The 12049-nt window shown below is 34.7% G+C and overlaps 2 protein-coding genes across 3 annotated transcripts; one reads left to right on the top strand and one right to left on the bottom strand.

Moving 5' to 3' along the window:
* The first annotated feature begins 411 nt into the window (after positions 1–411).
* Positions 412–2598, top strand: LOC139986600 (uncharacterized). Its single transcript, XM_072002040.1, has 3 exons — positions 412–996; positions 1082–1417; positions 2360–2598. The coding sequence occupies exons 1-3, from the start codon at positions 727–729 to the stop codon at positions 2516–2518; spliced, it is 765 nt and encodes a 254-aa protein (XP_071858141.1). The 5' UTR covers positions 412–726; the 3' UTR covers positions 2519–2598.
* A 979-nt stretch (positions 2599–3577) lies between these two features.
* On the bottom strand, positions 3578–10666 carry LOC139986525 (uncharacterized). Of its 2 annotated transcripts, XM_072001930.1 has the most exons (7): positions 10447–10666; positions 7609–7916; positions 7479–7503; positions 6207–7424; positions 5414–5516; positions 4700–4823; positions 3578–3947 (listed from the first exon to the last, which is right to left on the bottom strand). In XM_072001930.1, the coding sequence occupies exons 1-7, from the start codon at positions 10535–10537 to the stop codon at positions 3759–3761; spliced, it is 2058 nt and encodes a 685-aa protein (XP_071858031.1). In that variant the 5' UTR covers positions 10538–10666; the 3' UTR covers positions 3578–3758. The 2 variants fall into 2 exon arrangements, with proteins under 2 accessions (XP_071858031.1, XP_071858030.1); XM_072001929.1 differs by having other exon boundaries at positions 7479–7916.
* Between the last annotated feature and the right edge of the window lie 1383 nt (positions 10667–12049).

The following is a 12049-nucleotide window of genomic DNA, read 5'->3' as shown; positions in this document are numbered from 1 at the left end:
CTTCAATTTGTCAATATTTTTTTCAATATTTTCATTACGCTTGTACATGTTTATTATGCACTTTTTTATATAAAATTACTTAACAACATTTTTGAGGGGAGATAGAAAGTCAGCCAGAATATTACCAAATTCGATGATTTGAAATCGCATTAATTTTTTTCCGCAAATTAGCAGCAATGTATTATTAAATATAGGTTCTTTAAGAAATAACAACAAATTCCAAATATATATAAGTATACGAACAAAATTCGGCTGAAGAAATCTGGGATATCTTGTATGTTAAAAGAATCTCATTGACACGTAAGCAATGATATAACGTAAAGAGGTGTTAGTAAGACTAACATGCGGAGGAAGCAATTCATTGAAAAATTAACATATTGCGTTGTTCCTTCTTTTAATTTGCATACAATCATGTTCGCATTAATTAGTCATAAAACCCAAATGCTTAATATTCATTTCGATTTCGTGTTACCTAACGTTTTAAGAGGCAATTAAGATCACCGATTTCTCAGACAGCACACTTTTCGCTTTCGGTTAAGTCTTCCCTTTTTTTATGCCACTTAGATCCACGGAGGTCATTGTAATTTTCTTGCACACGTACAGCAATCACTGTCATTACTATATGTATGTATACATCCTGTTTGAATACTTATCCCTTCCTCGGAGCTGTTCCTTCGTACAACATCGAAAACTCTGCTCGAAAAAATAGTACCGATCGAAGAAACAATGGAGAAACGAATAAGAGAGATTGTTCTTTTCGTCTTTTTGACGGTGTTTGCATGGAAAAATTATATATCGTGTATAGAGATTTCTTCACAGATTGTATTTGATTCTCAAGAAAATGAACGAGATTCGAACTTGAAAGATTCTCTTAATTTAAATCAAGTTAATGATCAATTGGCAACGACTCGACAGATTCCTAAATCTTTTATCTTCGCAATAAACAGTGAGAATGCGTTTAGAATGTCGAATAAAAAAAGGAGTCATTTTACACAAGTAAGTAATTTTACCGTTTTATATTCGAAGAACTGTTCGTAACGTGTTAAGTAAAAAGATGGAGATCGAAATGAAATATTTCCAGGACGATTCAACGAAGCAGCCAACTGTTATTAATAATATTCAAATTATTGTGAGTGAAAATGGAACAAAGTCCGGCATAGACGTATGCAAAAATGGGATTTGTAACGTCTCAGTCTCGTCAAGACTCAATAACGAAGGTAACATTGTCACTGACGTTCATCTTACCGTAATAACAAAATTAGAGGCTCATTTTAAGACGAATGATATTCCAATTGTGGATGGAGTTCGTGGTGTAGCAAATACGTATGATCTTGGTCTTCGTCATCTAAATCGTTCACGTCCATCGACATATTTATACGATACTCCACAGGTAACGCTAATTATATTAATTAATAAGTAATCTTTAATTCCAGTCTCCCTTTTAAATATCGCTATTCTAAGCTCTAATCTGAAACTTAATAGAGATTTATAAAATAATTTATATTTTTAAATAGTTAACGAAACTAATCATAAGCAACATTTGTAGTATCATGTACTGCATACTACGGTAATTTATGTCTAAATAGATGTGCAGTGACTTACGAAAGTATTTGAACACTTTTCACAAATACGACGTTTATTGCAAACAAACACGTTATGAAAAATTGATATACACTGTGAATATACTTGCCTTGAATATAGTGCTAGAACTGGTCCTCCTAAATACACGAGGCTTACTATTAATAATATGATGAAGAGTCGACTGTCCAAATAATTTTGTAATCCTTAAGAAGCGTACGTTTGCAATAAGTATCTTGGAACTTTAATGAACTTTATGTAAAATCTTTTATAACATACGTAATGTATTAAGGAAAAGATTCTATAAATGCTCAAAAACTTTCATAAACCTGCGTGTACACGTTAGAAAACTTTTTTCAATTCCTGCTAAATTTTGTATTTCTCAGAAACTTTTACTTTAAGTTACGGGACACCCACGACCCAGTGATATCGATAAAAAATTCACGTACGAACAATATCTATCTACGAATGTATATATTATAATGTCAGAGTGCCTTTTAACACTTTGTTTGTAGTCTCATCTCCTGCACAATCTTGCAAGGTAAATATGTAAATGGAAAGTGCGTCAACGCTGGCAAAAATAAAATACTTCGTCTCGTGTCTGCCGTCGGCAACTCTTGAAAAACATAAGACGTCGATTCACGTCTCGCGATGTTAATGAGTTAATATAAAATCTTCACGTTAAATCGTTAAAGTTTCGTGCGATGAAACATTTTCATTAAATTTTTATATTGCAAAATTTCGAGATATAGACAATAATATCTTCCGAGTATCGATATAGAGATATATAAATAATAAAATGTTTCAGATCCAAAGTCGTTACCAAGGCGGTGAACCTTGGTACCAAGGCCGAAGGAGTTTTCAAAGACCTCGAATTAAACCTGTTGTTGACGACAAAATAGAACCGCCTCTTAGCAAAACTCAATGGAACAAGGAATAAAAATCAAGAAATTATTAATGTACGATGTTCCTCTTGTGAACAATATCATAGTGTTTAATAAAATACAAACAACGACTTTATATTTACTTGATTGCTTTACAAAAAGATTTCAAACGAGACAAGAAATATTCACAACTGTTTCTACAGGCATTTAGATATAGATATTGCCCCATTCGTAGCTATTAGAATACCTATAGAAACCAAGATAAGAAAAACAAATCATTAGGAACTTGCTGAAAATCTAGGACTATTACTTTCTTTAGAACTTCATCGGTAAACTGTGGATTTTTATGCATTTACGCGTTACTTGCATTCGTAAAAACATTATATAATTTGCATAAAAATCCATGGTCTACTCGGTTATAAGCAATAGATCGAAGCTTTTTCCCTTATCTATATTTTCCTCTCTTTCCACCACTGATCGATCTTGGCATTTATACTATTCTGTTACATTTTCTCTTTTTCTATATCATGCATTTATGAATCTTATTTATTATTATCATTATAAATGTTGCTTTTACGAATAATTCCATTCGATTCAAATTTTCAGCAGACTCTCTTAATGTCCTTTGATTCAATCGAGTTGATTAAAAATTTTCCCAGCGAGATTTGAATCAAAAGGTGGTCTACGTCAACATATGGAATTATCAATTCGTTATTTCCTTACAACTCTCGTAAATAACTTCCATAAATTTTCACACATAATTCTGACTCGTTAATCGGATCCTTAATGATCTTGGTCAATTATCACGTTTTCTATGATATTAAGAACTCCTAATACTTGTAAACGGTGGAATTTATACACGGAGAGTAATGTTATACAACATCGAACGAGTGAAAAGAATGCTATTCTATTCTATATATCTATAATAGAATATTCTAGTCGGGGGTCTAGTAGGGAAATTAAGTTTTTGAGAACTTTAGAATGAAATATCTGAGCGTACTAGGTAATCTATGAACTTAACCACAGATTTAATTACATAACTATTCGTGGACAACTGCACGTCAAATAGTTTTATGCGCCTCATACTCTGGGTATTTACTTGAGTACAATGAGTATTTTTACGCCAGCCATTTATGTATATTTGGTAAGTAAACGATTAAAAATATTATCTATAATCCTGAGTTACAGAGAATGTTGGATTTAAAAGGGTAAAAGAAAACAATTGTGTTTTATCGTGGTATTAACGCGTTCCATTGAAGATCAATGATAATGTAAATCCAACCGAGGACGTACATTTTACTCCTGGACCGTTCGGTAAGTAATTTTTCCATTATCGTTTACACCTGTTGTCGAAGATTTGCGGGAGATTGTTTTTCCATCCGGACCAACCAAGGTGTGAGAGCTAGAACTGGAAAACACTCCGTAATTATTGCTAGACGGTGGAGGGAGTTCATCGGCGAATCTAGATTCTATTCCCGGTGCAACCTGAAAGATTAACAATAAATTTTCGTCGGTAAATAATTCCTCCAAATAACGATAATCTTTGTAACAACAACAATTAGACTGTCTAATAGACATATATAAAAAAATATATAAAATATCCAATGGTATCTACTTGTTGTAATATTTAGTAGCTTTAAACAGTAGTTTTAAACAAATTTCTATTGGAGTTTTATTATTTTAGCTGTGTTCATAAAATATGAATTTGCATAAATATCCACAGTCTAGTAATAATGAACGATAAATTAATCGATTGCTCCAATTAGGCTCGACAGCAAGAATACCGATCGAGTTCTTTTTCATCTTATATACGAGTATAAAAGGTAAAGTTTAATTCAAAGAGTTATTCGTACTTCGTAGATTCATAAATACTAAAGTACTAATTTATTAATTTATTTCTTTGTACTGTATTTTCTCTCCCTGCTCTTATTTCCTGTAAGTATCCTGCTATTTGAGAACCTAGGGTCTATAAACCTATTTACGTTTAGACCGAGCGAACGAATGCTCGTTCTTCCCTCGTTTCAGTAAAATTGAAGTGAAAATAGCGTTCTTTCTTCACTTGGTGTTTCTTCACTCGCATTCATCGTGATGAAACTCTTTTGGCGTAAGTGAGTTTACGCAAGCTCGAACGAATGCTCTAATTTCTGCTCTACATTCTTGCTCGTTTGATTTAAACACATTTTAAGAAGTACCAGTAAATTGAGAAGGTAATATACGTGTAAACTCGTAAAACTTACCGGATTAATCGCACCAGCTTGATAACCGCCATCTGGTCCCAAATGAATGCCAGAAACAGCGGTATGCGTTCCAGGTAAGCCATTAGCTCCGTCGGTGGCTATGCGATTAGTTGCTTCAAAGATCCTATACGCATGTATAAAATTTGTGTATTAGTTGCTTTTATAACGTCATTTCCATTAATACGAACTCCGTTTATCGCGACAAAATTTTAGTTAGCATCAGATTAACGGAGTTTTTATCGATTGAAAACGCTTATGCGAACGTGGATTCCTATTGTACGAATAAAGAATCATAAGTACTGGGAAAATAAGTGAACTGCTGTTATACGAATTGCAATTATATAAACTATATAAACTTTTATTAAAAAGATATGTACTGATCAAACATGTGTATGTTTGAATTTATGTGTCATAACATAAAGTATTATCCATCATGAGCTTTAATATCTGGTATAGGTAAGGTCAAGTAGTTTCTATGGTTCAAAATAAGACGAAAATCGCGAATAATAAAATCGCATTGCTTACAAATTATTCTACGCGTGAAAATAAGTCCTGAATATTTATATATTTTTGTTTAATTGGGAAGTAACGCAGTGGCATTACGATAACAGCTCATTAAGTTCAGAAATTCCAAAAAAATTTTCCATGAAATGATTTTTTAATAATAGTGATAGTGACCTTCGGATAAAACCTCACCAACCATATTAAACTTACGATTGTTGTTGCTTTTGGATTTCAGCTTGCAATTGTCTGAAATTTTCCTCCATTTGTTTCTGAAAATCAGGAAAAGCAAATCCAGTGTCGAAGTATGGTGCGCCTGTAAACGATAAAGTAATAAGTACATATTAACCATATATGAAAGATAATTAGAGAGAAAAAACAAATTGATTACTCTTTAATGTTCATGCAGCGGTACGTGTTGTAATATATCGAGTGTATAGAAAAATTTGTAAAGAATATAATAATGTATCGTATTAAACTACCTTCCTCCTACGCAACTACTATGATAGATACTCCAAACACATTCATCTTCAAAAATACAACGTGCAATAAGAAATTTAAAGCGAGGAAAGATAGTAAAAGATCACAATATATTTAGTAAAAGGTAAAAATGTAAATAAAAAAAAAAATGCTAATTTGTTTTCTTTAATTATTCACTGTTATAAATTTTTCGTCAAAAGTTATATTCCGTTCTATGTTTCTTTGTAATCTTTTATGTATAATTGCACAGAATCGCAAAATCTTTCGATGCAAATACCTTCAGCAACCGTTGAAAGTATTTTATAATGCTATAACAAAATTATAATCCTACGATTATCCCGTTTCAACGATTACACGTATTCCCTGCGAAATATCCAGCTTTATCATTCACTACACTCGACATTACGAATTTATCATGGTTATTAAAGACTTTTCTAAACGCAAATTAGCACAGTGCATGCATCCACCCGATAATCTTCAAGCTGGTAATCTTGAGTTCGACTTCGCCCATTTTATTAATTATTACCTCCTCCGTAGCTACCATACGCCCCTGTGTTAAGCATGTTCGGCACGTTGCCAGCGTTCGGTTCGACGACCAAAGGTGTGTTGACCATGTTCAGGTTGTCAGGGTATCCTCCTTGATAACCTAACGGCGATGCGTTTAAATTTGTACTATCAGCAGAAGCTCCAGCCGATGCACTAGCAGAAGCGAAAGATGTCGCAGGTCCAGCTCCGCCATTAGGTGCAGTCCATGCATTATTATTACCAGTATCGGATATAAAGTAAGGGTTGTAAGGATTGTAAGTTGCGGAAAAGTCGGGAGCGAACGAAGGCATGAAGAACGGAGGGAATTGGAAAGTTGGGAATCCAGGATACATGAAAGTTCCTGTATTTGATCCTTCGTTCGGAGCTGGGTTTGTTGCTTGATTCGATTCAGGTTTTTTATTAGGCACTTGAATTTCATCGTCTGGATTAAAACGTGAACCTATCACAGGGGTGGCGATCGTCGATGTTGGATTAGTTACTTTTCCAGAATCGGATGGTTGTTTTGTTGTAGGCGCGGTTGTGGTCTCAGATTTTGGTTTCAGCGTCGTAGATTTGCCAGCTGGACTAGACGACATGGGCTTCGACTTAGGATCCGTGGATTCGCTATTTGGACTAGAAGTTGGAGTCTCTGATTTAGGTGTGGTAGGCTTGGGAGTCGAAGAAGAAGTCGCTGCTTTGGGTTTAGGCGTGGATTCGCTATTTGGACTAGAAGTTGGAGTCTCTGATTTAGGCGTGGTAGGATTGGGAGTCGGAGAAGAAGTCGCTGTTTCGGGTTTAGGCGTGGATTCGGGATTTGGACGAGAGGTTGGAGTCTCTGATTTAGGCGTGGTAGTCTTAGGAGTCGGAGAAGAAGTCGCTGCTTCGGATTTAGGCGTGGATTCGGGATTTGGACTAGAAGTTGGAGTCTCCGATATAGGTGTGGTGGTCTTAGGAGTCGGAGAAGAAGTCATCGTTTCAGTTGTAGGCGTGGATTTCGGATTTGTACTAGAAGTTGGAGCTTCTGAGTTAGGTGTCGTAGGTTTGGTAGTTGGACTAGAGGTTGTAGTTTCCGAATTAGTCTTAGGCGTAGTAGATTTGGCAGTTGGACTGGGAGTTGTGGTTTGTGGTTCGCGCGTTGATCTTCGATTCGGCCGAGTGGTCGGTTTAGCAGATGTTGGACTTGGTTTGGGAGTCTTACTCGTATTTGAACTTGAATCGGGTGTGCTCGTTGGACTTGGTTTCGGAGTCTCATTAGTATTTGGAGTTAAATCAGGCGTGGAATTTGTAGGATCTGAATTAGGCGTTGTAGGGTTTGAATTGGCCGTTGTAGGATCTAAATTGGGCGTTGTAGAATCTGAATTGGGTGTTGTAGAATCTGAATTGGGCGTTGTAGAATCTGAATTGGGCGTTGTAGGATCTGAATTAGGCGTTGTAGAATCTGCACTAGAAGATGTTGGATCTGAATTAGACGTTGTAGAATCTGGACTAGGTGTCGTAGGATCTGAATCAATCGTAATATCTAGACTAGGCATTGTAGGATCTGGCTTTTTTGTGGAAGTACTTTGAGAATTTTTATTGGGCAGAGTCGTACTGGTAGGATTCAAAGTAGACGTAGGTATAGTTGTACTTTTGGTAGTACTGCTGGATTCTCGTCTCATCCTCGATAGTCCATTGAAATCCATCTCGCGTGGTCTATCTTCGTGCAATCCGTCTTCGTCGATGAAAAGAAAGAAAATACCATTTTTTTTCGTTTTTTTAATTGTTTTTACACAAACGGGTCACTGTGTCTTTGCGATCAACATTTCACACATTTCACTGTTACTACCAGCATGCTTTTGCGATAAGTTTCAGACGCTTTTAATTGTAGGAAATTCCTTCACCTTCTGCATGCACGCAAAGGAAAAATTTCATTGCATAAAACGTTAAATACGTGTGTTAACTTTCAGATCTTTTGTTCTTTTTTCTCTCTCGAAAGACCTTAATCGTTCAAATCGCATAATCTTCGTTACTTTCACATAGAACATAAAACATGCAGAAAGATTATGTGACAGATAGAGCTTTGGTAAAATACGTTCGTGCACATGCCTGTTTTTTCGCGTAAGTAGGAATCTATACGTGCAATGGATACGGACAATTGTAGAATGGAAATGAAAAAGATCTAAAATAAATGACGCGTATGAAAAAATGCTATCAATCGATACGAATGACTTGTAAAATAATTGAATTTTCCTACGCTCTCAACTGTTTTCGTAAATCAGTCGGAGAGATACTCGTTCGAGTAAATGTATGAACTTTTAAAATTCCAGTTTCTTCATAAACATCGCGTCGTATTTGTGATCTTTACAATAACAGTTTTATCGATGACAATCTTTTTTCGTCGTAGAAACAATCCTGTGTTCGAGAGTCAGAAGTCCAGATTTTGAAACATCGACGAAGTCTCGTCATCGAAGTTTTACTTTTAGTAAAATATTTATGACGCGTCATAATTTGGAAAGCGACTTTAGATAAATAGATACCGAATGACGCGGTTCTCAAAGCCGTATCTCGAAGGAACTTTCCAATCCTAATGGTATTCGTTCGAAAGATTACAAGCAAGTTCAATGTAATTTCGTATCGCGTAAGTCGATCGTAAGGTCGCTGTTAGCAGGAAATAAAAGCAAAGGAAATGAAACGAAAGTATCTCAATAAGGGTCAAGATGGGAAACAAAATTGAGGTCATGGTTCGCGGGTGTCACGGCCAATTATCTGAACGCGATGACACATGATGATGTTTACATGCAAAGGAGAATGCGTCGTGTTAATGATAGTTAAAGTTACGCGGGTACACACATAAGAATATTGATTATCGATATTATCGCGGTTGGAAAATCTTCCGCTTACAGTATTTCTCGGTACATGCACGTCCGAGCATTCGCCGGTATTTCGCGCTGGTTAAGCAGTATAGATAAACTAATGCTCCTTCTTTGTATTTTTTTTGCAGATTAAGCGGTAATCGACTATTGAAAATATACTTAATATCGTAACGAAAGTTTTCAAAATATAGATTACAGTTTCACAATGTGACAACATTACTTCTTATAAGTTATACGATATTTAGCTTTTGACGATATACTTACTTTAAAAAAAAAAAAAAACTTCTTTTTCTGCTGACATATTTCCGATTTTCGTTACTATACACGAGTGCATCGTCTTCGTACGAAAGTGGGTCCTTAAACTATTAACTGAATTTAACGGGGAATATGGTAACATAAGGCACTTATTAATACACACGTATACTGGTGTCGTGATATTAGGATTAAAAAATCGTATTTAATGTAAGAAATAAGATTACTTATATAATTTTATTCTACGATTTGTTAATCTTCTCTTGGAAAAATAGTTTCTTTAAAAAGGTATATCAGAGGCGTAAAAGGATCAATAAGAATATGATAAAGGAATAATTATATAATTGACGCAAAATACTTGCTATTATTAATGAACGAAATAGCGTATGAGATACTTTATTCAAAACCAAACTGTCGCATCAGTTTCTTTCAAGTTCAGTTTCAAGCGTGAGAATTCAGAGTTTTTTCACGGAGACCGTTCTCCTCGTAGGTAACGGCCCAAACCTGTTTCTAGATATCGGATAACGTCGATATCTCCGCGAACGGTTCTATATATTCACGTATATATTTACGTACAAAAATTTTTCCGTTATCGACATGGATGCTTGGCTGCCGAAAGTTCGTTAATATCTTACGATTACGTCATATTCCGTGAATTTCGCAATTTTCCTGAAATCCCCGTATTTTATTGCGATGTCAATTTAAATACACGTGAAATGTTATGTAACCCACTGCTGGAAAAAATATTTAACGCTAGAGAACAATTTCCTTAGAAATATCGTTGCTTAACTAAGACGATGACTTCGGTACGGTCTAGCAGCGTCTCTAATAAATGCTTCTTATCCATAAAGTACGACAAACGAATCAAACAGTATAATTACGAACAACAGCGAGAACAAAGTAGCGTTAGAGCGTGTCACGATTATATTTAAATCGCTTCGTCTGCTTCGTCAGAGTTGCTTCTTAATTATCAAAATTGTTAGGTGCGCGAGTGTGTTTAGCCGCTTACGTCAAACAAAGTGAAACATTCACTAAATAGCAACTAGTCTATACATTCGTGTATTAGTAAAGGACAATTTATTTCTGTGTACATATATACAATACGTGCGTGCATATGTTTATTCAATGACTACTCACTTCTACGCACTCTGAAGAGAGGTGATCGTAACTCCGCGAATGATCCCGCAACGCTGACAAACAATAGCAATATCAAGATCCTCGTATCCATTTTACCCGGAAGTAAGAGAACAACGTTGAAGAAACAAATTTCTATGTTTTTAACACTACCGAACGCGCAAATTTAATCGATCCAGACGTTGTCGTAGCTTATGATGGAATGACTGAGTCAACCGGCGTCTCGGCCATCTTATATAGGATTCGCTCGGATCTCTTCCTTACCTTGGCTCGTATCGATGTCCGTGCGGCGCGGCGTGCGAAAAATTATACGACTGACTGAAATCGTGGAAAATTAATAATAACACACTGAAGTTCATGCGTTGTTTCATTCCCACGATGTATTCATATAAAATGGAGGAAAATTTTGAACCGAATATTATTATTCAACCGTGTAATCCAATGTTATAATCGACAAGATTTTGCTACCAATAATTGACAGCTTGTCTCCTTTCGTTAGAGATAATGTTTCATTCATACTATGTTCATTTTCTTATCTTTTCAAATTAATTTGGATATCGACAATTTATTCATACTGAAGATAATTCGTTGTATTAAAGTGAAGTATAAGAAAAAGTAACGAATAAAAAGGCAATTATATATGCTGAAGATATTAGAACATTTTCTAAGACATTCGGTTTGTTTTTATAGTTGATGAAACATTTAAATAATTTTTTTCTAACATACATTTATATAACGTTAATTTAAGCGAATTATTTCGCTAATAATTTTAAACCTACTTTTTGCAATTGAAATTAGTTTTCGTGCCAACTGATCAACTATTGTTCGATATTAATATTTATGTACGCTAGCAAATAACGTTTGTACTTGTACTATTTTTTTATTGTATTAAGTTTATTTGGAATTATGTTTAAACAAGATTAACTAACTACGAGAAGTGAACGCTACATTTGCTTTATTCAAAAATAATGGTCGTAACAATTTAACGATAAAATGATTCTTAGGAAATAGAATGATATAAGTTTCTCATATTTTATACAAGAAAATTTAAACCAAACTAAATTAAACGCTTTCCTCTAGTTTGTTATTTCATTTGTTCGATAAATTCTATGTTCTTTTACACTTTTCACATCTCTATTCGTAAGGCTTGAAATTATATAAGACATTAAAAGAATTAAACGCATAAATCTTTCGATTTATTAATCGGAATAAACTGTTGACGCGATTTGAGTTACGAATTAGTCTTCGATTCGTTTTCAACAATGAAAAACTACGACTTACAATGTGCATAAATAATAATCGATACATCGAATCGTAATCGTTCTTACATCCTGTTCTACGCGATCCAACGATCGATCAGAGATAACCGAGATTACATCTACCATTCTTTTCGTAAGGGAAGAAAATTACTCATAAAAGTGAATAAACAAATGTACCAATTAAATGCAATCGATAATCTTGTGGTTTATTGATTATTGGATAGCATGTAACAAATTGATACCTTCCGTACAACTTTCGTAGAAACAATTGTTAGCGAGATGCGGTCCATTTGCAAGAAGAAAAATATTATGAAAGATTGTGTCACAAATCGCTACTAGGATTTTAT

The sequence above is a fragment of the Bombus fervidus genome, chromosome 4, assembly GCF_041682495.2.
Source record: "Bombus fervidus isolate BK054 chromosome 4, iyBomFerv1, whole genome shotgun sequence".
In the NCBI taxonomy this organism is placed as follows: domain Eukaryota; kingdom Metazoa; phylum Arthropoda; class Insecta; order Hymenoptera; family Apidae; genus Bombus; species Bombus fervidus.
This window is presented reverse-complemented; position numbering and strand designations above follow the sequence as displayed.

Excerpts from the sequence above, each read along its gene's own strand:
- LOC139986525 (XM_072001929.1), bottom strand. The coding sequence starts at position 10,537 with ATGGATACGAGGATCTTGATATTGCTATTGTTTGTCAGCGTTGCGGGA. Across the intron at positions 7,425-7,478 it reads AGATCCTACAAATTCCACGC|CCGATTCAAGTTCAAATACG; the intron begins CTGATTTAACTC and ends CAACGAGCACAC. Across the intron at positions 3,948-4,699 it reads AAGCTGGTGCGATTAATCCG|GTTGCACCGGGAATAGAATC; the intron begins GTAAGTTTTACG and ends TTAATCTTTCAG.
- LOC139986600 (XM_072002040.1), top strand. The coding sequence starts at position 727 with ATGGAGAAACGAATAAGAGAGATTGTTCTTTTCGTCTTTTTGACGGTG. Across the intron at positions 997-1,081 it reads AAAGGAGTCATTTTACACAA|GACGATTCAACGAAGCAGCC; the intron begins GTAAGTAATTTT and ends AAATATTTCCAG. Across the intron at positions 1,418-2,359 it reads TAATTATATTAATTAATAAG|AGATATATAAATAATAAAAT; the intron begins TAATCTTTAATT and ends GTATCGATATAG.